The sequence below is a fragment of the Podarcis erhardii genome, assembly GCF_964252035.2.
Source record: "Podarcis erhardii genome assembly, chromosome: 16".
NCBI classification, from domain to species: Eukaryota; Metazoa; Chordata; class Lepidosauria; order Squamata; family Lacertidae; genus Podarcis; species Podarcis erhardii.
Window position 1 is genome coordinate 12,840,349 of NC_138514.1, and position 26,060 is coordinate 12,866,408.

Consider the following 26,060-nt stretch of genomic DNA (forward strand, 5'->3'; position numbering starts at 1 on the left):
CAATCGCTAGAGAGGGCCTGGTAATCAAAACAATATCCACCAATAACTTATTCAGTGATCAAGAAAATTGTGAATAAATTATTTGATAAATCTCATCCGGACAAAAAATTGGAAACAATTTGAATGCAATTTATTTCAGGAGAAGTGGGAGGGGGTGACCGCCTTGAGCATACTATGTGATTCTTATTCATCGAGCCTTGCTAATTTCTCAAATTGGTATTTAGTTAGGAGTACATGAAGCTTAAGATTTTGGCTCTTGAGGGGTAAAGGAAGCCAAATCAGTATTATTCAAGGTGTATGGAATGGAGCAAGACTCGGAAGACTTTGGACAAGGTCAGCTAAATTGCTCAAGAGACTGGAGCATCTTCCCTCTAAGGAAAGGCTAAAATCTTGGAGGCTTTTCAGACTGCAAATCTGCTTTATACACAGAAAGTACCAGGTTCAATGCTTGGCATCACCAGGGGCTCAGCTAGATTGGTAAGGAAAAAGCGTTTTTTATGTGTTGTATATGCAGTATAACACTGTGACACCAGATGGCACTGTGGAGTCCCATCTTTCCCTATCAGATTTCCCTGTATGAGTTTACAAAGTGTTGCTTCTTTGCGGTGTCTAGATCCATCCCAGGTGGGCCTGGGAACGACTTCCTGTCTGAAATCCGGGAGAGCCACTGCCAGTTAGTTCGAACACTACTTAGCTAGATGGACCAGTAGTCTGACTTGGTGTAAGACAGCTTCCTCTGTTTCTAATCCTGTACCACTTAATTAAATAATACTTACTTCTGAGTAGACCCCTAAAGGTAGTTTAAGAAAGAGACCAATAAGGAAGGCCATGGAAGAGAGTTACAAAAACAGGAAGGATGTTGATAAAGCAGCAATATTTCCCTCTCTTCTTTCATACCACTCTAGGACATGGAACGGGACAACCTGTGGTCCTCCATATGTTGTTGGACTCCAGGTCACATCATCCCCGAATATTGGATAAGTTGGCTAGGTCTCATGGAAGTTGGAGTTCAGCAACTTCTGGAGGTCCACAAGTCCCCCACCCCTGGTTTATGGACTCGGTTCTCAACTCACACGATGTATGGTACTGTTTGGCAAGATAACACAGATAGCCAAACTATTCCAGTGTGTTCAGAAGGAAGCTTGAAAGTATTAGCAGGCTTAGATTTGGAAGCAAGTGATCCAGGCTATAGTGTGGGCTGCTGGGCCTAACAGCCGCCAGATTGTGTTGGGTGCTAATTACAGGATAATCTGCTCACATATCCTCACCATAACAAAAAGTATAGAAACTAAAAACTAAAGCTATCAACAATGACCTGTGTGGCAAATATACCATTATTGCCCTCCCCCCCCCCCGCCCCGATTTCATCATTGGAGAAATTTACAACATCAGCGTCCAGTCAACAAATACTGTATGTGATTAGGATCAAATCTATGCAGCATGCAAATTAATCATATTATATGATAGGGCTAATGCAAATTGATAACAACCATACATGATTGTATGAAATGTATACAAATCATGCAGCAAAGTCAGGAAAGGGGCTTCAGATGCATTTTTTAAAAAACAGGTTCTGAGTCCTTTAAACAGTCCAGTACATGTCCTGGATTGAACTGGAGGTGAGAGTTTGGAACATTTATTTCCAGGCTATCCTAAATATTTCATTTCGCATTTGCTTCCAAAAATATCAGAGGGTTTCTCTCCCTCCCTCTCCCTCTGATAAAGGCTTATATGTGATACAGTTGATATCTCATAAATACTGATGAGAAATGTTAGTCATGCAATATTTCACTATCTTCCTACAGTAATCTCTATAAAACCACATGGTCTGCCAATCCGCCAACCCCTGGTTCAAGCTAAGAATCGAAATATAATTCACTACTTGATGCATCAGTCTATTTATAGAATGCACAAATAATCAAACATGGTTTGTAGAGGTGCTATAGCAAAAGATCTTTTCTGGTGTGATGAAACTCCCAGCTGTTCATGAAAAGGTCAGCACACAAGCAGATTAGAGGTATTCTATACACCTCCATGGATTCACTGAAGTAACTTGTGCTTAGAGATGGGTGAGTCTGTCAATTTCAGTTCTCTTGGTTTCTAATTTTTCCAGTCTTAAATTCAGTTCTTCACATTTCTGAAGCAATTCACATTCATTCCTTTTTTAAAAAAAGAATCCCCCTGAAAATTTCCCAGCATTTTAGTGTGATTTTTCTTCTTCTTAGTATTCACATTTTTGTATGCAGCTTTGACTAATGTACACATTTCCAAGCAGTTCTCCTCAATGCATTTTTGTAATATTGTATATGCATTTTATGTACACTTGCCCTAGCCTGTGCCTTTTTGTACACATTAATTTGTGGGAGAACTGCATCGCAAAATTCAGAGAGATTTGAATTTCAAAGGATGGTTGTATTTCGGTTCTTGTATTATTTAATAATTTATTTATTTTAGATTGTCTTTAAATGTGATCTCTCTCTCTCTCTTTCTCAAACACATTGTTGGAAGCAAGTTTCTACCTCTAATGGTTTGTACAATAAGATCTACAGTATACTGTCTACAGTGCATTGCATTGTCTATAGTACACTGATTACACTCTAGGGTTTCAAGGAAGAAGTCTTCTCCAGCCCTACATTGAGATGCTTGGGGTCAAATCTGGAACCTTTTGTATGGAAAGCATGTCCACTATAACTGAGATATTGCCCTACCATATGAGTAAACATTGGCAAAAAGGGCATGGAAATAAAGAGATTTGCCCATCTCTAGACTCACCATGGCAGTTTCCTAGATTTGGATCCTAGTTTAGCATGCTGGGATGCAGGTGACACTGTGGTCTAAACCACAGAGCCTAGGGCTTGCCAATCAGAAGGCTGGCGGTTCGAATCTCCGTGATGGGGTGAGCTCCCGTTGCTCAGTCCCAGCTCCTGCCAACCTAGCTGTTCGAAAGCACGTCAAAGTACAAGTACTTTCCTCTGGCGGGAAGGTAAACGACATTTCTGTGCACTGCTCTGGTTCACCAGAAGCAGCTTAGTCATGCTGGCCACATGACCCGGAAGCTGTCTGCAGACAAACGCCGGGCCCCTTGGCCAGTAAAGTGAGATGAGCACTTTAACCCCAGAGTCGTCTGCAACTGGACTTAACGGTCAGGGGTCCCTTTACCTTATACCATCATGGCAGTTTCCCAGAGTTGGATCCTAGTTTAGCATGCTAGTATTCATCCAGCAATGCAGAAAGTGGATGTGGTTTTGCTAACAAAATAGTGATTCAAATGCACGCTAATCATTTTCAGCTCTTGGTGAACATCTTCAAGGCAAATGAAGAAATACTGTAAAAATACTGCACTTTAAAGCCTGAGGATAGTTTCATTTTTAGTTTCTCAGAGAGGCTAAGACAGATCACTGGAGGATTTATAGCATCATTTTAAGTTGGCTTAATGGTATAAACAGACCTGGAATAGCAGGTTCTGGTCCAGTAGAGGCTGAGTCAATGGAGTGACCTGCATTGTTGATGAAATATTACCCACTGGGAAACAGTTTATCATGGAATCCAGAGACATGGAAGTGAATGTGAAAAGGGCCATGTACCTTAACGGATAGGACAATTATGCCTGAATAGGTGCTATTAAGAGATGTCTGGTACCTTAGTATATTGTTTCAGAGAGAAGGCTTCGGTGCAGCGAGATAGGAGTGCATAAGAAGAGCCCTGCTGGACCAAGTCAATGACCCATCTAGTCCAGCATCTTGTTCTCACAATGGCCAACCAGATGCCTACAGGAAGCCCACAAGCAGGACCTGAGCATAAGAGAACTGGAAAAGAATGACAAACTGGAAGCTCACATAGTATCCCCTCTTGATTTTGCACGTCTCTGAATGTTGTGATGCAGATCTTGATAATTTTTGAAATTTGGTGTTGAGCACAGATGATGTTTTCCTACTTTTGAAGCCTATCCACACGTCCCTTAAGTGAGAGGGCATTCTTCAGTGACATTCTTGGAGTGGTGGTGGTGATGCATCTTTTAAGGATATAACATGGTATCCTTCCAGTGCCACTTTGGGTGAACATGGATGGTTGGGATGGTTGCTGACCACAGTCAGTATAAATGATATAAAAGGAAGGGTGTCAAGAAAAGAAAATAATCCAGACGCTTCTGCCTCTGTCTTTGCTGATAGGCCTATCTCTTCCTCCATAATTGTTCAGCTCTCCTATGCCTCCTGATAAAAACACATTTCCCCCCTCCCACTTTTGACTTCCCCCTGAAAAGCCCCCCAAATAAGCCAAAAAATGGAATCTTCAGGACAGTGGGTGGCATCTAATGTTAGTCAGATCAGATGCATTGAAATTAATGAAGCTGAGTAGATGCAAAAAGTAACATGGGCTAGAAATAATCTATTTTGCTCATCCCTATCTGCAGATTCCCTTTGCTGTTTTGGCAGTAGGGCTGAGCTATCATCACTCTACTAGGTGACATTTAAAAATTAATAGTAGGCTCAACAACTGGTCTGACATTCAATAGGTGCTGTATTCAACCACTGGCGGAGGAAGGTGGGTGCGGGGGTGCAGTGCCACCCCGCCCCGCTCGCTGTGAGGGCAGCACCCCTGGACACTCACTGCACGGGCGGCAGGCCACTAGGGATGATGCTGCCACGGGCAGCTAGCAGCGCCCCCCAATGCTCACTGTGTGGACGGCAGGTGGCTAGGGAAGCTCACAGTGCAGGCAGCTAGCCCCGCCCCCACACCACTCTGGGTGCCAGGGCAGGTAGCTCCGCCCCTGTATTCAACACCCACCTGCCAGACCTGCACTGCCTCATTGTACTCCAATGTCACCTACACCCAATGCACAAATATTAGAGAAACACTAACCACTGCCACATACAACCTTGATCTGAATTGCAGCCATGCAGTTTCCATGACACATCTGAGCAGTTCCCATTCCTTCCACTAGATGGAATTGTCTTTTTGCACATTGTGATTATTGCTGTAAGGAGTCCGAGTGCATACAGTGGTGCCCCGCAAGACGAATGCCTCGCAAGACGAAAAACCCGCTAGACGAAAGGGTTTTCTGTTTTTCGAGGCGCTTCGCAAGATGAATTTCTCTATGGGCTTGCTTCGCAAGACGGAAACGTCTTGCGAGTCTTGTGATTTTTTTCGCTCCCCCCCCTTTTTCTAAGCTGCTAAGCCGCTAATAGCCGCTTAGCCACTTTGCCGCTAAGCCGCTAATAGCCGCTAAGCCGCTAATAGCGCTAAGCCGCTAATAGGGTGGCTTCGCAAGACGAAAAAACCGCTAGACGAAGAGACTCGCGGAACGGATTCTTTTCGTCTTGCGAGGCACCACTGTATGTATGTGCAAAACCCAACCAGTTTTGCCCCGAAGAAAGTCCACTCGGGTGCAGCCTTTTGTCTTTTTCAGAGAGGTGCCTGCCTTTTCCCCAGGAGGTTTTCGCCAGCTAGCCTAGCCGAGGCTCCTCCCAGCTTGACGCCAGACAAAACAAAAGATTGTTTTCTGTTCAGGTTTAACTTGTGTCAACATCTCATTTGAGTAACGTGCATGTCAAGCAAAAGCGAGAGACTCACCAACGGAACACCCTGATGATAAAGATGCATTTCAAACAAATTCTTGGGTGCTCCCCACAGCCTCCCCCAGCTTCCATTAGAATTCCCTTTGGCAGGCAAAGAACAAAAGGCTCCGTTCAGTTTATACAGGAGCTGCCTTTCCTAATCACTTGCAATTGCATCTCATCGGCAAGATGAAAGTGACATGCTTGGAGTAATGTAAGCATCCCCCATCACACAACTGCCAAGCGGCAGAGCGGGCAGAACCTTCATTTCCAGTGACAGATGGGTAAAAGACAAAGTATGATTGGAGATTTTTACCTAACAAGACAACAGGAGCAAGCAATAAAACTATCTGGAAATCCAGTGCGAAGGTCCTATTAACAGAATTGGTGGTGTTTTGGGGGAATCATGTGCAATAACGAGACAGACACACACCAAGGCTTACATTGCTGCTGCCTATCCTTTATAAGGTATGGGAGCCTGAGTGGCTTTCAAGTACTGTGTGATTTTGTAAGGGTTTCGTGTGTTAGGGCTGTGCACAGGGAATTGTACTTGTACCGCAGCGTGCAAGCATTAGCAACCTGTCTCATTTCTCCCCCGCTCCTGCTTGATTTTACTAATTACTTAGGATGTGCAAGCAGAAACCTGCTTGCTCTGAAAACGAATTGTGGTAACTGAACACTGAAAGACCATGAGAGTTTTGATGTTGATTGGGCCGCTCACTGAGCGCCAATGCCCATCCACCCCTGGGGTGGATGAGTGGGGTTGTAGTCCAACAACATCTGGAGAGCCACAGGTTTCTCATCCCTGACTGAGTTTCCCTTTGGATAAGAATGATAACTGAGCCACTTGATGCTATGAGAATCAGTGGGGAACCAGCGCACAGGCTGTGATGCTGGACTACAGGGGTTGAGAACCTCAGAACAACAGACCTGGTATTTCTGATTAACAAAATGATAGCTTTCTGAATGAGATTTGAGATGACAGAAATTGATTTAGGGCTGAACCAAAACTACTCACAATTTTATGGTAAATATTTTTGGTGCCACCTTCTCTCAAAAAAAGAGCCCCTCTTTCCCAATAACTTCCCCAACATCCTCGTTTTCTTACTCATTTACATTGGCCTTATTTGCTTTCACTGGCCATCAGTGAATTGTTATTTAGGATCGTGACACATTCCTGTTCATTGTTTGGCTTGATGACGCATGTGACTGATCACGGAAGGTCTCCTCTCTCAGTTGTCTTCAGTGACACTGTGATGCAGCCCAGTGTCCCCAAGTCCAGTGACTGGGGTGGCTCCTCCTCTTGCAAGAGAATTAAAGTGGTGAGATGAGAATTAAACACACATGTTGAGCTGCAAACCATGTTCTGATAAGTTGTGGCCCTGGTTTATTCAACATTCTTGCATCTTATGATTTGGTTTTCAATTGATTTATCTGTTTGCATTTTTTGTATAAAGTGACTAGCAAATATTGTTGTTATTAACAGCAGAAGCAACAACAACATTAATTATTCCAGGGTGCATTCACAAGTGTGTATTTGCAGAATTTTTTTGTTTTGTTTTGTTTATGTCTTTTCTTCTTCCCTGTCCTTGAAATGGCTGTTCTTGACTCAAAAATCAAAATCAGAGTATTTGAGCATGGCCCCAGTTCCATAGTAATAGCCATAATTTGGCCATTGCAAAAGCCAGTGCTGTTGAGGAAAATTGGTTCTCTGGCTCCAGCTTTGGAAAGGAGATCTGGAGGCAGAAGCCTGGATAATGGGCACAGTGGCACCATGTTTTGAAAAGCCTCTTTTGTATCAGGGAGACTCTGAGCACCACCGCTGACAGGACATGCAGAATCAACTGCCTGAGAGGCTTCTTGCTTGAGGAAGCTAATAAGCCTTAGTCCCAAAAAGCAACCTTTCATTGACAAACCATTCAGCCTCCTAAGTGTTCTCTCAATAGTGCTGTTCTTCACCTTTGTTTTTGTTCGTGTCATTTAATAGCCTTGATTTGGTGTTCCTATGGCTCAAGGGAAACTTTTTGCTTATAAAGCTCCTCCCCTCCTGCTCTTCTTCAAGTTTTCATTAGAAAATGGAAAGAGATACCAAATTAACAGAGAAACAAATGGGAAAGGAGAAGAAGCTCTTTCTCTGTTGACAACAGTCACCCCATTAGATCCCTTTTAGCAGGACAAATAAGCCACTCAGCTGCACATGTGGGCTTTTATATTTATCCCAAATTAGAAACAAAATAATTGCCGCCTCGTCTTTAATGGACGCACCAGTTAATTGTTCTAATAGCTCAATGACTCCAGCAAAGGGAGGGGGTGTGCGCATGTATGCAAATGTGTGCACCTCTGTTGCCACTTCACCAGTTGTGCCGTTCAGACCAAGGCACATTATGCAAACCCAGCTTGAACTCCCCCTTTCTATCATATGCTCCGTGGCACAGGGCTGCCGTTCCAGATCAATTATTAATATGAACGCGTTATAATTATTTGGAGGGTTGGTACAAGATAATTATAAACCATAAAGCAGCTTTCATCTGCATGTATAAGTGCCTGCACCCCCCTCACCCCCCTCCAGATCTGAATCATACATAATAAGCTAGGAACAGGGTGGGGTTCAAGGAGAAGCGTATTTAAAAAATCTGATCTATTCTGTGATGTTAAGAAAATATTAACTAGCCTGTTATTCATTGATAGGACATGGCGGAGACATGTAAAAGTATACACAATGTGGAGAAAGTGGAGAGAGAAAAGATTTTTCTCTGTGTCTCATAACACTAGTGTTTGAGGACATTCAGTGAAGCTGAATGGTGGATGATTCGGGACAGACAGAGTGCACAGTCAAATTATGGAAATCACTAAAAGAAGATGTGGTGGTGTAGTGATGGCCACCATCTTACATTGGCTTTTAAAGAAAGACAAAGTGGTGGAGGACACAATACAGATGGCAGAGGAACACCTGGTACTGGGGATAACAGCTTCATTGATTCACAGGAAATGAAGGTGGTGCTATAGAAACCTGTAAACCTGAAGCAAGAAACAGACACTGAGATCCAGCAACAAGGGCCTTCTGGCAGTTCCCTCCCTGTGAGAAGTGAAGGTACAGGGGAATGAGGCAGAGGGCCTTCTTGGTAGTGGCACCCACCCTGTGGAAAGCCCTCCCATCAGATGACAAGGAGATGAGTAACTGTATAACCTTTAGAAGACATCTGAAGGCAGTCCTGTATAGGGAAGCTTTTGAATGTGTAATGTTTTATTGTTTTATATATGTTGGAAGCCACAGGTTAGCTGGGACAATCCAGTCAGATGGGTGGGGGTACAAATAACAGAATTTATTATTATTATTATTATTATTATTATTATTATTATTATTATTAATTACGAGAAGGAAGAAGCTGGAGGGAATGACTCGTGGTTTCAGTTGTCTCTATACTAATGCATAGTGTATGGGAAACAAGCAAGATAAATTTGAACTCTTAATGCAGGGTGACAAACATGACCTAATAGGCATTACTGAAACCTGGTGAGATGAGACTCAAGAATGGAATGTAGAAATTGAGGGGTATAACCTGTTCAAAAGGAATAGATCAAACAGGAAGGTATAAGGGGTAGCATTATATGTTAGTAATACCATACTGAAGTCCTTGAAACTGTGTTATGATTCAGGAAACTGGTCGTCAAAACCATAGGCATGCTTCATCCTGGAAGTTATCCTTTGTAAGTTATCCTTACAAAAAACCAGAAACACAAATAAAAACTGTAGGATGTGCTTTACCATTTGCTGTACTCTTGGTTTAGATGAACTTTACATATAGCAATGACAAATTCTACATGTGCACAACACAATCTAACCAGCTTGATATTTTGGTGTTTACAATGAGCTGTGAATTCATTTTTGTGTAGACATTATAGACAATGTTTCCCAACCTTGTGCCTCCAGCTGTTTTTGAACTACAACTCCCATCATCCCTGACTAGCAAGACCAGTGGCAAGGGATGATGGGAATTGTAGTCCAAAAACAGCTGGAGTCACAAGGTTGGGAAACACTGCATTATAGAAACAGTGTGGTGAATCATTAACACTGCCCCATGTCTGTGTTGCTTATGGAAGTCATTGTGGATGTGTTCGTTTTTGCACATTGTCCCACACTACAGCACAGCAAGGCAACCAGGGTATAAGTTGAGATTCAGGTTGGACATAAGGCAAGGCAGAACACAAGGCTGGGTGGACAACAGATCTCTGAAGCTGCTGGGTCAAAGGGCAAGCTAAAACTGAGCCCTTCCATAGTAGAAGCAGCATGTGCAAGTATGAATGGCATGGGTAGCTCAGTTGGTACAGCATGCAATTATTCTTAATCTCAGAAGCATGGGGTCAAGCCACATGTTGGACAAGAGATTTCTGCGTTGCAGGGGGTTGGACTGGATGACCCCGATGGTCCCTTCCAACTCTACAGTTCTATGAGTCTAGAAATGTGCACATTGAGATAAATACTAATAAGTATGTACAGTGCATACTGTACAGTATGTACAGGGGGGAAAGGTGTCGGTAATGCATACCCCTGAGTACTTCCAGAAAAAAGCACTGAGTATGTCTTTTTTTTGACAAAATATGCATTTATGTACATATTTGAAAATAAAACGTGTTCCTTTTCTTTGTAATTATCACAATCATCACCATAATCAGATATTAATTTGGAAATGGGACAGCATGGATTTATAAATGAGTGCCTGTGAAACTGACCAACCCATCCTTAGCCACACTCCTTAGCTTCAGTCTCATGTTCCTTTGACTTACTCCTTTCTCATGTCTAACATAATCCACTCACTTTTTATAGTGGACAGATTAAGCAAGTGGGGTCTGTTTGGTAGGCATTACTTGTGTTCATTCCTGTTTAGATTAAAGGTTATATAGATGGAAAGGTATGTGTGCTGAGGCTTGCTCCTGTGGATGTTCCATGTGCATAACGCATACACTCAGACAATGCAAAAGAATGCACAAAAGATAATGACAACCAGTTATGCATCCTACACCCACATATCATCTACACGGAACTACTATGAATAAATATTCCCTCTGACTTACAAGGTCTATTTCTGATGTTTTTAAGCATAAATGCACACCTGTAGAATATATTAGCAAAGTAGGCGAATGAGAAACAAATAATAATTAAGAAGGGAATAGTGGCTCGCCTGTGCTCTTGGTCTTTTGCATATGGGAAAGAGGACCTGAGTACCAACTATCAGCCACCGGCTTGCTGAACAGGTGGCAGAGGAGTAGGCTGACACCTCCTTGTGCTTAATAGTGCTTGTTAGTCATTTTATGAGTCACTGCCAAAAAAATGCTATAATTGCTGCACTGCCGATTGCTAACCAGTCGCTACAGATCTGGCAAGAAGTCAGATGTAGGAGAGCGTGAGTAAAATAGGAAGTGAGACCTCATCTGACTGCAGTGCTTGCACAGAAGTAAAGAACATGCCAGAGTCCTAGGGCTGTGGGAGAAGGATATGGTTGGGCTCATAGGCAGCTGCTTGATGGCTGGACTTATGGTTGACAGGTATAGTGGCATCCTAAGCCAATATGAAACAGCAATGCCTTCTCATTATTTGATGATTTCCATCGCATCACATTGCTCCATAGAGCAGCTATGGAGTGATGTGTCTAATCTATTTCAGACTTATTCATCTAAAAGTTTTGCTAAATTAAAATTTGCTCTTAACTTTAAGCTCTGCCAAGAAACCACCAAGCTGTTCTTAAGTCAGGAAGGTCAGCGCTGACTCCTAGGGATGTGTGATTTTGCCCTCCTTATGGCAGTGTTTCCAAGTGCAATCCTTCCTGGAGATTGGGGAGAAATTTGACTCTCTTCGCATTTAAAGGCAAACCTACCTAATTTGCACATTATGCAAACTGAACATTATCCAAAGTTTGCAATGCAGTCTTTCAGCCAAGGAACGTGTACACAATAAACATACTAGAGTAAAACATGCATATAAATGCATATATTAGTGCAAACACAAACCACCTTGTGATCTTCAGATGAAAGGTGGTATAGAAATAATAATAGCAGCATGCAAAATGTGCAATATTAACTGCTTTGCAAAAACACACAAACCGCCCTGTGATTGTCAGAAGAAGGGTGGTATAGAAATACAATACGTAATAACATAGAAAATGTGCAATATTAACTGCTTTGCAAAAACATGCATAGTAGGCAAAGTTGCATACTGAAATAGGTATATTAGGAGAAATTAGCAAGTTTGAAGTTAACATGAACTGCTTCATGCAGTTGGTTTAATGCCTATCCCAGACCAGTATGACTTCTTCCAACTCGCCTGCTTTAACACATCTGCCAAGGCTTTGAAAATCCCTGTTTTTATCACCAGGTAACAAACATAAGAGGTTGATACAACCCCTTGTACACCTCAAGCTCAATATCATGTGAGGTGGCCAAATTTTGCACTCTAGCAATCAGGAAGCGTAAATCTCTTTTGTTAAATGGCACACTGCGAAGTTCCCTTGTGTAATTTTTTTTTTATGTTGTTGTTGATTTCCTTTTGTTTGACCTTGCGGTGTTCTGTGTCGCTGGCTTTTGCCGTAATAAAACTCTGAAACTTGAAACTTGAACAACCCCTTGTGAGCCACCATACTGGTGGGCCATGGTTTGACTTGGTAAGCCACTAAATGTGGCCTTAGACTTTATCCTCAGGTAAAGTCATATTTGCATATTTGCCCATGGAGAAGTTCTGACTTTATCAGGATCGTTCTCCAGCTGGAGAAATGGCACGTTCCTAGTGATTATGTATTTGTTTCTGAATGTTAACAAACAGTCTGCAGTGTCTGATTGAGTGGGTTATTAGTAGAATGAAGACAGATGGTGGAGGATTAAGTCTAACGCTTCTTTACATCAAGGCTATCATTACCCAACAGCTCCATCGCACTTCTGTTCAGACTACAACTGTCACCAGTTTAATTTCCTCCTTGTATCTAGTACCCCTGAGCTACCTTGTGATCCAGACACAAAGAAATAATGTCAACCTTTAATCGGGCCACAAGGAAAATCAGAAAAGCAACTCCTTTACTAGAATAATACATCCACATTACCCAGCAATCCCCCATTAATCATATGGCAACAAATATGACATTTTTGAAATGAAAGGAGCAATATAAATGCTATGAAAGTGGTATGAAGTCTCACTAATATTATAGCACTCAATATATTGTTATAGATCTGTGGGTGCTAAATGCTTGGGTTTAATAAATGTTAGGATTTAATCGGAACTGGTACATTAGGATCGGTAATAGCCAGACTCATGTGTATTTAAGATGTGGGGTAGCCACTGTTAATCTTCTGGAATCAGCCTATGTGGAGAGTTAATTAACCTAGGCACACTACCTGGGCTGTGTATTGGATATTGTAATCTTAGCCAAATCAACATGTGTTAATGGGATCACACAGACTTGTTTGTGAGGTGACTGCCCAAAGGGATCGGCAATTAGGGAGTTCAGAGCATCAAAAGATTAGGTGTTAACACAACACAGGGTCAAATTACATAGGCATGAGAATGCAAATGGAAGGCCTCTCCCTGAGGTAGAGAAAGAAAGCTAAGAAGCTATGGTGTGGTAGGGTTGGGAGTGATGTAACCAGGAAGAAGAGAAAGCAACCATTAAACTGGATTGTGCCCTGCAGTGCAAGTTAGGCTGCAGAGAAAGGATGATGCTTGGGCTTATTGTTGTTGCTGCATTTTTGGGGTGCTGCTGCTGTGAGCCCCTTCCTAAGCAGGCTCAGGTTGATGTGTAAATAAACCATTTATCATAAAGACACTCTAGCCTCTGTGGTGCCTAATTTTCCAAAGGAAACACAAACCCTGGCTGAGCACCTGGAACCCCTGGGATCTTGTCACACCTTGGAACTTAGGAAGAGCTTGGACAGAATATGCAGAAGATTTCCCTTCTAAGTGGTAAGAGCAAGCAGGGAAGGGTGATATTGCCCTTAGCTTGATTTGATGTTGCAATAATTTAATGCACAGTTGGGCATGTCTACTTTTTTACATGTCCGAGCTGCTCCAGGAAAGTGCTAGCAGTGAAACAGAAGTGGGTAACCTCGGAGTCAGGGGCAAAAATTCTACCCATTTCACTGAGGTTTCTTGCATAGGAGGTTCTACCAAGAACGAGCTCATGCCCCCATTTATTAAAAAGCAAATTTAGTGGTAATTTAACAAAATGAAAAGAGTTTCTTGTCCCTTGTACTAAAGAAACCAACTCACGCGTGTATTTTGTCTCTTACTATTTTAGGGTTGCCATATTTCAATAAGTGAACATCCGGACACAAAAGTTGTTGAGTATTTGAGCTTTTCTTTTTCTTTTTTCTTTCGTTTGAAATTTGCCAAAATGTACACGCCTGACATGGGCTGCCGTACGTCCATATTTTCACAGACATTTCAGCGATTTTTGAGCAAATGCTGTTTACGAGAGCCGAATACAGGCAATGTCCAGTACCGTATTTTTCGCCCTATAGGACGCACCGTCCCATAAGGCGCACCTAGTTTTTTGGGGGGGAAATAAAGGGGGGAAAATTATTTTCCCCCAGGCGCGGGGCTGGGGCGGGGGAAGCCCAAGCTTCCCCCGACCCCAGTCCCCAAACAAGCAGCTCTCTGCAAGCCGTGGGAGCCCAGCGCTGGCTCCCGCTGCTTGCTGAGAGGTCCGCGAAGCCTGGACGCGCTGAGCTCAGCGAGGGCAGGCTTCAGCATGCAGGCAACTCTCCGCAAGCAGCAGGAGCACTCCTGCTGCTTGAGGAGAGGTCCGCGAAGCCTGGAGAGCGAGAGGGGTCGGTGCGCACCGACCCCTCTCGCTCTCCAGGCTTCAGTGAAAGCCTGCATTCGTCCCATAGGACGCACACACATTTCCCCTTCATTTTTGGAGGGGAAAAAGTGCGTCCTATAGGGCGAAAAATACGATAAATTCTGGGCGTATGGCAACAAATCACTGATGATTACAGAAATCACCAGGAAGCCGATTGATTTTTTTTGAGACTTTGTCAGCAAATTTGAAATGGAGACTGATACTAACTAATGAGAGACCTTCAGTATTACATTTTAAAGGCAACGCCATGAATTTGTGGGTCTTTGAAAACAAAGAGCAAACGCTTTAGAATAGGCACAGGAATTTAAAGTTCACCAGCTTCTTATTGTGCTATTCCTTTACAAGCAGGTGTTTTGAATGTTGACAGAGGCTTTATATGAAGCCTGAATAACATTTGGGAAAAATACACAGTGCTAATGGAAAATCTCCTCAGGGAGAACACATTTGGCATGACTCACGATGGCCTCACAAACAAAATGGCTGCCATTCTTCTGAAGAAATGCAACCTATAATGATAGAAGAAGGCATGGGATATGTTTAATATGTGTAGGTCACAGCATTAAAAAAATCCTGGGAAATGCCCCAAACTGTCTGGAAGGGTTGGTGCAGTCTGCATGTGGTCTCAGGAGGTATCCATGATTAAGGGTTCACTTCCAGGTTTTGCTGTAGGAAAATAAATTCTTAATTAAATAGGCACTAGCCTCAGCATGTTCTCCTCCTTGAGCTTGCTGTTCCAAAATCCTACTGCTTTGTCTGAAGTGGGCCAGACAGAGACCACATCCATGCTACACATTCAGAGTGGTTTAATGGCCAATCCCTCTTCACAGGGAATTGAGAATTGAAGCTCTGGGAGGGGAAATAGTGGCGTCCTAACTAAGTTAAACAAACTATAGACTTCTTTGGAGGAAACCAAAATGCGTTATAGAAATTGCAACACCAGAGGGCGATGTAGAGCAGCAATCTGTCACCAATGGGAAATTGCAGTGGGATCTCCCCCCCTTTTTTTACAGGATTTTTCCGATCAGTGTAGATCAGCCCATAACTGTTTAAAGTGGTATCATAGTGTTTTAAATGTGTGGTGTGAATGTGGCTACTGAAAAAACTGCCAGTAATTGCTGGAACCCCCCCCCCCCCCGTGTACTGATCATTGGATGAGTTTTCTGCATGCCTAATAATACACATACCTCAGATTGTTACCAGGGATGAATTAGCATATATGATCATTGCTGTTGAATGTGTAAAATTGCACATCACTGTTATTGAAGCAAAGAGGTACTCGCATTGTGTTAAAAATAGATCAGCCAGACAGCAATGGAGAATAAGAAGGTGAGGTTTATTGCCAGGCAATAAGGTACCCAGTTGGAATATTTTCCAAAGAACTGGGGACCCCGATTGACAGAAATCCAGAGGTCTTTATACCTGAGCAGAACACAGCAAATCATTGATCATGAGACAATCAGGAAGGATTCATAATATTGTCAGCGTGAATCAGCCAATCAGCAAGCGGTTGTCACGCAACTTGACCCCCGGTCAAACCTTGGTCAGCACCGGATTCTAGTTCTGCTTTCCGATGCTCATAGTGACACTCTGTCTAACCTTTCCCCCAGTTATGACAGGACAGGGAGCTTTGGACATTTTGTGGTTTTGCTCTTCCTGTTCTGTGGATTAATTTAGCCTGTATCTGAGGGGATTTTGTACCAGAATCTCTGATTCATGTCTTTCCCCCTTGTCCGGGGTGCACAGATATTTAGGGGAAAGGTCAGCTCCTAATTTCTTGCCGTTTCAAGCAGTTTGCAGCATAGCTTCCCTTTTGATTCAAAATGGATTATAAAGTACTGTAATCCTTGATTTGTATAAGCATATGTGGATATATATATTGAATATATTGAATATATTGGTTTCTGATAACTGATTATGTGGATAGCATAGGGGTAGCCCTTCTCCCTTGCCTCATTATATTTATGTTCCCAAATGTGATTATATAATATATATATGCTATGTCTCTGGAGAGCCTTCTAGCTTGAATCCAGCATTGTCTGTAATCTAATTAGCATATTGTCTGCTCCAACTTGCTTCTTCTATTTTATTTCCCCCCCCTCCAAGCCCAAGTGACTCTGTTTCAAGGAATTGATTAGCCCCAATCATCCAAGGTATTTTGTCAGCTGTCCATTGGGCCTTTCCAAGTTATTCATTTCATGCAGCAAACACACAGTTGTTACTTGTTCATTATGAAAGAACCGGACCTCTTCCCTTAAGTAATAATTTCTGTTGTGGGAACCTCTTTGTTGTCATTCCTTCCAACACTCAAATGACATCATATTGCTGGGAAATGCAACCCCCCCCCCAACTAGTGCAGCTGTTTCTATAAGCAAAGTACAAACTGCCCTTGGTTTAATTCAAAAATGGCTTGCTAATTACAAACACCTTGGACACAAAAATGAAATAAAATTATTTTATTCCACAATAAGGTCTAAATTGATTCACAAGTTTCTTTGTACTATATCCTAAATCTGAGTCCTCAGCGTAAATTGCTATTCAGACAGTAATTCTGAGCAAACACCACCAAAGCAGACTTTTTAATGGCACAGGGTAACTGTAGAGAAAGCTTAGAAAGCTTCAGAGTATCAGGAAGTGTGGGATGTATTATTACTAGAGCAGTCAAGTACAAGATTTTCCTGTTGCCTAGAATGGACACACAGGACAATGTGGCTCCAGACAGGGAGGACTTCCCGTCATACCTGCTCTGGAGCTTCCTCCCCCTGCGTGTGACAAGGTAGATGGGCATGACCCTAGCTCTGGCCCCACAACCATCTCTCTCTTGGACTCTTACTCTTTTACTCTTGGACTTTCACTCTCACTCTCCTGATTCTTAGCCAGCGCATGGCTCAAGCTTCACTTAGGATGGAGCCCACAAGCAGAAAGTCTGAGATGTAGCCCAGACTTCTTTTCACTGTAATCGCAAGCTAAAGCCTGCCTTCAGATTGCTGCTGTGAACTGAATGCAAGGAAAACTTTATTCTTACTTTTATAGAAGACTGTGTTGAGTTATTATTTTAAGAGGGAAATAAAAGGGGAAATTTATCAGGAATAATCCAGACTGGACAAGTCAGATTGGATTGCTTAATTAAAGGATTCTAAGGAATCATCAACTTGCTTCCAATAAGTTGCAAAGGGAACATGCTCCGCTGTTTACTCACTAGCACGGGTGAGGAGAGATAATATCAAAACAATATATCCTCTCCCACCTTCCTTAACATTCCCACAGAAAGGTATAGAGAACTTGTGTTCTCCATCCTTATCTGATCAAGCACTACACCCAACCTAGGCAGACAATGGCTTTTGTGAAAGCTTTCTTGTTCATTCCTTGTTAGCCATCTCCCTAGCCTATATTTTCCTGGCCCTTTCACTATATGATGAGGCAGAAAGTAAAATAAAAGAACTCTTCTTCCAGAATTTGCTAAATGCAAATTAAATCAAAACTCTCTCTCTTTCTCTGCATATATGCAAAGCCTCATGAATGGCTAAAGAACACAACGAAATACAGTTATATTTGTGTTGCATTCCAATATTACAACTTTTAAGTTAGACAAATTTGTATTCTGAACCATGTAATTACAAGGTTTCATACCTATTCCTCTTGTGATTACATTGTGAAATGTGGTTGGTTGAGTATAGTATCATAAGCTCTTACTGGGTAAGGGTTGTAGAACTGCTGATAAGCTACTATTCTTCTCCCTTGCTACAGGCTCAAGGCTTAGAAAACCTTGCCAGCCCAGATGTTGTTGGGCTCCAACTTCTCTTAGTCCCTGCCAACATAGCCAATGGCAATGACAGCTGTAGTCTAACAACATCTGGAGGACCATGGGTTCCCTACACTTGCCACAACTGCTTTGTTTTATAAACTCTAACTACATAATTTTATAAGGTTTGCAGAACACCATGCACCTGTTTCTCCCTCTTGCCCTACTTTCTTCCTCAGAACAACCCTCTTTCTTAGGTTTGGGTAGCCTTTCTTAACCTTGGGTCCCCAGATGTTCTTTAACTACAATTCCAATCATCCCTGACTAGTGGGTCATACTGGCTAGGAATGATGGGAGTTGTAGTCCAACAAGCTCTAGGGACCCAAGGTTGAGAAAGGCTGGGCTAGGCTGTGAGACAGTGACTTGCCCAAAGTCACCCAATGAGTGTAATGGCTTGAGCCAGGATCTGGCAGATCAAAGATAATATCATTGTTGAAGAGAAGGAAAGATGGATGCCCTTAGCAGGAAGGGACTTTTCATAAACTACCTAGAGGGAGGGGATCACATAGATTCAACCATTTTCCCTGGTTTGTTCCTGACCCTTCTGTGGAACCAGCAACTTGGAATGTAATTATAGTCAGCAGAAAGGAAGACGTACTATCAACTTCTGTGGTCAAGGATAAGCAATTTGAAGATCATCTCTGCCTGTTTCCACTTTTGACACCAATGACATTAAATATGGCAGTGTTAGAGACTCCATCTGTTGCATCAAAACAGCAAGTGTCAAAGCTATAGGCTGCTGAGATGCTAACTGAGTTTACTTGCAAGTGTTTTTAATGGTTTAATGATTTCTGTTCACAATTACACACATCTATTGAAACAGTTAATCAATGGTTGCTTATAAGATGCTTGGCTGGTAGAGGGAATTAACAGTAATATACGTTTGCATTTTGTAGGAAAGAGCTCACGTGGGCCCCATGGAACCATCAACATCCCTGAGAGGGATGCTTGCTTGGGAAGCTTTAAAGCCATGATGTAATGTTGCTTCTCTGTTCCAGAGCTACAGCTAAGCACAGATTTTGCAAGCTGAAGCCTCCATCTGCATTTAGAAAAGGCTTTTGACAGATATTTTCTGCAATAAAGCTGAAGAACCCTCAGGTACCGAGTGAAATTACCATCCTAGCTTCCAAGTTCCAGCCAGCAGCTGTAACCCAAAGGCCTTAATCTTCCAACCAAATATAAGACTTGAGATATACATAATAGGAACACCGCCAACACTTGCTCACTAACTCTTTGACCACAGGGAGAGGTGGGTGAGCAAGGAAGCAGCAATGGCGATGTGGAGCAGCAGCAGCAGAAGGCCACAGTTCCATCTGGGCAACTTCATGAGGCCTGCATGTGGGGCCAAATGTAAAAGTACTGTAGGTATCTACACAAACTCACATATCTTCCATCTAGGCAAGCTAGAGGCGTTACCAGAGTTCAATGACACATTTCAGACAGGCAAAAACACTCAGATGGTATGAAGCAGGGTTGGTGAGAGCTGTGGCCTGGGAAGAGTCCTAAGAATCATGTAGAGAGGCCCGGAGGGTGACATTTGGCCCCAGACCTAAGGCTTTCCACTGTTGATCTAAGTGCAGCGGCTCATAACAACGTAAGAAAAGCCCTGCTGGATCAGGATCTACAAAGTAAGCAGGATGTGTTGGGACAGGAAGTCTATGGGAGGGCACTCTCTCTTACAGGACCAGCCCACCCATGAGGCAAGGTGAGGCAACTGCCTCAGGCAGCAGAATCCACAGTGGTAGCAGATCTCAATGTTGGGCTTTCTTCCCTGCTTGTTCCTGATCTTCCTTCATGGTGGGGAGGAGTGGCACCATTTTGCGGTGTGTCTCTGGTGCCAAAATGTCTTGGGGTGGCCCTGCTCCCTTACTGCAGTTTACTCAGAACAGACTTGCATGAGCACACCCAGAATTGAGTAAAGAACTTGCCTCTGCTGTTTGTATGTGACCTAAGTTAACAAAACAGATGGAAGTGGGTTGAGGGCATGGGGAGGAGAGTGGGCAGAACAAGTGAAAATAACAGAGGCAAAGACATTTCACTAACCTTCAGTCATTCGCCGGTACTTATCCTTGAACATGAACCCAAAGACCAGACAGCATCCTCTCTTTGGGAGACCAAGTTCTGCAAAAGACAGCAAAGTAGATGGCGATCAGCAAAACTGTTGACTAAAAACGGGAGGCATTTGCAAAAAAACAAAAGAAAAAGAAAAAAGGCTGGATCAGAGTAGAGAGCATTTTAAGAGACCCTGGTTGGAAGGAAGCTATTCAAATAAAGTTTTTATTTCTTACACATAGGTTATAGAGTAGCCTTACTAGGTGCCAAGGTTTCCCTCTACCAACAAGGGAAGGAGATGTGCTTTTCTGCTGTGGAGGCCCCTGCACAGCTGCACCTGCTGAAAGGCACTCACTAAAGTGCCAGCAGCTGTGGTCATAAGGCCCTGAAGCAGGGAGTTAACAGCAGGGGTGCAGGAGCAGCACCAGTAACAGATCCAAAGGCATTCCACTATTATTGTTTCACCAAGAATTTTCCTATAAGATCAGACCCTATTATTTCTGACGTCTTGCTTTTACCTGTTCCTGTTTTTATGTGCTTATTTACTTATTTATTTATTCTGGCTTACTGATTTTATTATACTGCTTTATTGTTTGTTTTCTATATCTCTTGCAGTTTTTTTATTAAAACAAACAAACAAACAAACAAACAAACAAACAAACAAACAAACCATTAAGTGGTTTAGAAGTGCTTCCCAATAAAACAAGCAAACAGACAATAGTTTCTGTTTCATTAGCTGCCACCTATACTGAAAGCATGGGATATATATTCAGTATCCATATCTGTCTTGTCTATCTATAAACACATGCATGCAGATAGTATGTAAATATATAAACAAAAATTCCATGGGCACTTTTCAATCAGATGTGACCAAAATCACTATAATTCAGGCACCAATTCATTTCAGTGCTATCATGCTATGCCCACCGTATTGCTGCTTCCCTATCCCTGGTATATTCAAAGATATATCTGGGCTGTGATGCAAACACCAATCACAGGAACTGGGTGACTGTACTAAATCCCAGCACCAACTCTTCCATTCCTCCCACCTGAATTGCGTATGGATTTTTAACGAACAAATCCAGCCCCCCCCCCCCCGTGCCCAGCTAACTTCCACTCCCCAGTTGAAACTCCTTCCCTGAGTGTTTGCTTCAGACGCTCTGTTTATGTTCAGGGGGAGGCTCAATAAATCTCTGCTCTTCAACACATGCAAGTAATGAGAGCTCTCTAATCCCGTTCACTTAGCAGACCGTGTGATAAAATAGAACATGGGACCTTGAAGGAGAGATAAATCTGTCTTCAGGCTCCATGCCCTTTCAAAGCAAAACAGCTGGCCTGTAAAGTGGCTGAACGCCAAGGCCTGAGGAAGTACATGTCTTTGATCTCTTGCTTTCTTACAGGAGCTGCCTGGCTATCAGCAAAAAGGCAGAGAAATGGATCTAAGCATGGGTTTTTCCAAAAAGAGGGAGACGGCCGTCTGTGTGTGTTTTCCACCTTCACCATGCATCTGTATGTGTATATATATCTTGCGGTGCGTAAAAACACCTTGCAGATTCTTCAAACAAAACCACCTCATGGCACAGCAGAAAGAATTAAGGCAGCACCCTCTGCCTTGCCTGTGGCCTAGACATATACGACTGGGTCTCTCTCATTTTGTGCGGCCTTGCTGATCAAAGTTCTTTTGATGTTTGTTTAGTGTGCCTGCGGTCCTTTTTTATATCTACTACTTCATTTGCAAACAGAGAATTACTGGGTCTCAGGGTAAGCAGGAATCGATGCCAATAACAGGGCCCAAAGCAACCTTTCCACTACAAATTTCAGATGGAGAGAGAACGAGCTGTAGTTAAGGACATGAGAAAGACATGTGCTCATGGAAGAAACTTTTCTTTCTAGCCCATGTGAGATGAATGGGAACTTCTGGCCTTACAGGTGTTGTTGGATTCTTACTCCCATCAGTCCCAGTCTGAATAGTCAATAGTCAGGGATGATGAGAGTTGGAGTCCAATGACTTCTAGGGGGCCATACGTTTGCCATCGCTGCAGAATAGAGGAGCAGAGGGGGGAAATTGCAGCAACTGAAATATGATGAATGTCATTTTCCAAAATCTAACACAGGTAACTCTGGTATCTCAAATGGTTCCCAAAGGCATAAGACTGGTGACCAGCCTCAGCTAAAATGAAAAAGAAAATCTGGTTGAAGGATCTTCTATTATGTGGTCTACCTCCCCCAATACTTGCAGTCATATCACCATTCCAAATCAGTGAGAAAACTGCTGATCAAGCCAATTATAAACAGTGTTTGAAACAGGTCTGTGTTTCACAAAACACTATTTTTTTAAATGGTGAGGATGCTGCCACAGCCAAGCCAACATGAAGGCAGTATTATTTGTCAATGCTGCCTCTAAAATTTGCAACATAAAAAGTGATTCACTGTGAAAGGTGGTCACTTTTAGTGGTACAATTTTCTTGGAGAGATGAGCACAGGTCATAGTGGGCCATATGGGAGCCACTGAGGCTAAAACAGGAATGTGGGATGTGTGGCCCTGCAGATGTTGTTTGGCTCTGACTCCAGTTGTGACTGGCTAGCATTGGCACTGCTGGCTGGGGTTGATGGGAGATGGAGCTGGCCAGCATCTGGGAGACTACAGGTTCCCAATCCCTGGTTTATGGCATCTAACAATCCTAGTTCCCGTATCCTGAATAGCCTCACCATTTAGATAGCAGGCTCCTATTGTAAATTTGTTTCATGAAAAGTTCATGAAATATATTTACATAGGCCAAAAGCCATTTTCAGTCCTGTTGTGTTCAGCATAAGGAAACCACCATAAAATGGACCTTTGGGACTGCCATTTGTACACGGCTGCCCCCAGGTTCAGAATTAATCACTTTTTCTCCCTTTTAAACAAGTCCAAGCAGGCAGAGGCCCATCAATAAGGCTGCAGTAGCTTCCTCATTTCAGGATCACTTGTCTTATCTGTATAAAACTGGAGAAGTAAACAAGCTGTTATTCATGCCTTTGCTGATATGAAACCAAAGGTATCATTGATCCTTATCAAGCCTCTAATGAACTGCCAAGGTATCAAAATGTAATTAAAAGCACCAAATTAACTAAACTTATCAGCCACAATAAACAGTGGCTTCAACAACAGAGCCAAACAAATCAGCTTCCCTTCCCGCTTTCCACCTTTCCTGCTAATTGTGAAATGTAATTACATAATTACCCATCTCTTTTGCATGGATGGGGTCCTGTTTATTGCTGTTGACTGATGCGGCTAATGGATGAATCTAGAACGAGGGCCCATCAATAAAGGCGTATGTAAAGTGAAAACCTCTGCAAGGATAGGCCAAAGGTCTAAGCCATAGAAACAGATTCTACTTATTGGAGGGCCAACCCTACTGTTAAGCAGAATGGGGCAGCTGCTTCAGGTGGCAGGGAGAAAACAAAGCAGTATTCCATGCAGCCTACCTTACACCCCTAAGCTAGTCTGTTACGCTCAGATGCAGTGGGATATATTTTATTTATTGACATCAGATCATACATAATATCTATACAGTGTACAGCGGTGGCAGCGGGAGGCCCCATTAGCTAAAGTGGTACCTCAGGTTAAGAACTATTTCAGGTTAAGAACAGACCTCCAGAATGAATTAAGTTCTTAACCCGAGGTACCACTGTATGCAGAAAAAATTGTAAATAGGCTCTCAGGTTACAAGGCATCACCTCATGAGCAACTGAGCTAGTGCCTAAAAGGCATGGCCAACCCAACTGCACTGGAGGTCTGGAGATCCTCATTAGAATCTAGGGGCCGCTAGCCCATTTGCCATTGATGAAGTAAGATGCAACAGACAGTCTAGTAATCCTCTGCACATGGAATGTGGGAAGTCGGCATCTTGTCCTTTGCCTCAGGCAGCAAAAGAATTTGTCCCAGCTCTGATGGTGATTTTTGGTGCCATGAAAGGGCAGCAAATAGCTGGTCATTTAACTGTTGCATTTTTGCTGCCTGTGAAAACAAGAAGGGCTTGTAGCATTTTCTGCCTCAAATACAGTAATAACTTGACCAGCCCTAGGCACCTCTGTTAATTTACAAAGCTCTAAACAACTTGGACCCAAAGCAGTGATGCAGCATGGGTTGCTGGCACCCAGGGTGGGGCAGAGCTGAATGCAGACTTGTAGCTAGGAGGACCTGTATCCAGTAATATCAGGTTAGAGGGACAGACAGGAATATTGGGCATTGTGGTCAGAGTAAGCAGCTTCAGGTGAGATTCATGGGAGAAAGCATCACATGTGAGGGGGAGAACATGTAGTACAGGCATAAGCAAACTCGGCCCTCCAGAAGTTTTGGGACTACAACTCCCATCATCCCTAGCTAACAGGACCAGTGGTCAGGGATGATGGGAGTTGTAGTCCCAAAACATCTGGAGGGCCGAGTTTGCCTATGCCTGATGTAGTGTTTGGGCCTCTTTGCCAGAGGTTGGCTCAACAATTTTGGGGTCTTCCTATAAAAAGCTCAACGACTTTTGGGGTGTTTTTAATTTTAGAAATGTGGCAAAGAGCTGAGGTATTGGCTTCCCATCCTTTAGATCTGCTACTGCATTGCACCTGATCCCTCTGGAGGCTCCAGCCATAAAGGCAAAAGTCCACATTGTAACATTCAAGTTTCAATGGATCAAAGCATAATTCTGGATTTGAGGTCTTATTTCAAGTTGGCTCTCAAGGGGGCCTTCTTTTACACTTGTAAAAAATACGTTGCTACCCTCATGATGAGACGGAACAATGCAAGCACGCACAGCATTATGATAATTCATGCTGCAAATACATTAAGAGTTTGCTAAAGCTTTTATAGCTAAAGGCATATTTAAATGCTTAACTGCTCCTTCAAGGTGTCTTGGTGCTGCTGTGCTGAAGGCCTGAATCTCTGAGCTGGGTTCCACCCCCAAGCCCTTTCATATGCAAGGGGAAATCTACAGTTCGGAGAGCAAAGCACACAATACTTAACAATGCTTTAGCTATAGGGGACCATGGAGAATCAGATGGGTCTTTTTTTAAATAGCCAGACATGTGCATGAGTTTCAAACTTGGAATCATCCCCCAGGTGTGCCAGGCATACTCTAATGTTTCCTGGAGCAGCATCCCAGCTCCCTCAGTTGCCATAAGTCTCCCAAGACAGAGTCACAGTTACTCACAGTGGTTAAGTAAAGGGACCTCTGACCATTAGGTCCAGTTGTGGCTGACTCTGGGGTTGCGGCGCTCATCTCGCTTTATTGGCCGAGGGAGCCAGCGTACAGCTTTCATGCTCCCATGTGGCCAGCATGACTAAGTCGCTTTTGGCGAACCAGAGCAGCGCACGGAAATGCCATTTACCTTCCTGCCAGAGTGGTACCGATTTAACTACTTGCACTTTGACCTGCTTTCGAATTGCTAGGTTGGCAGGAGCAGGGACCAAGAAACGGGAGCTCACCCTGTCGTGGGGATTCGAACCGCCGACCTTCTGATTGGCAAGTCCTAGGCTCTGTGGTTTAACCCACAGCACCACCCGTGTCCCCCCACAGTGGTTACTCTTCACCTTTAACCAAAAAATGCTTGCAGCTGTAAGGGCTCAACCCTCCCCACCACAGCACACACAACTTAGGAGGAGTGGTGGCGCTGGGCATTTAGAAATCTCCCAGAGATTGGCAGCCAAACAACTGAAGCCGTATTTTTCGCTCCATAAGATGCACCTGACCATAAGACGCACCTTCTCCCGCTGGAGCCTTGGCAATAGGTCAGCACCTGCAGCTCAGTCAGCCGGCCTCCAAAGGTGGCGGTAGTGGC

The 26,060-nt window shown here is 43.2% G+C and overlaps 1 protein-coding gene and 1 long non-coding RNA gene across 5 annotated transcripts in view; one reads left to right on the top strand and one right to left on the bottom strand.

Annotated features, from left to right (window-relative positions):
• The window catches only part of KIRREL3 (kirre like nephrin family adhesion molecule 3), a 747,957-nt gene that overhangs the window by 314,532 nt on the left and 407,365 nt on the right, over positions 1–26,060 (bottom strand). For all 4 annotated transcript variants that reach the window (XM_081844377.1, XM_081844375.1, XM_081844378.1 and 1 more), the window contains one exon: positions 20,244–20,321. In XM_081844377.1, the coding sequence (XP_081700503.1) occupies positions 20,244–20,321 (78 nt within the window). The remainder of the gene's footprint in view (positions 1–20,243; positions 20,322–26,060) is intronic.
• LOC309331907 lies at positions 17,255–19,297 on the top strand. Its single transcript, XR_014152002.1, has 2 exons — positions 17,255–17,401; positions 19,097–19,297. It is a non-coding gene; the product is annotated as an uncharacterized lncRNA (long non-coding RNA).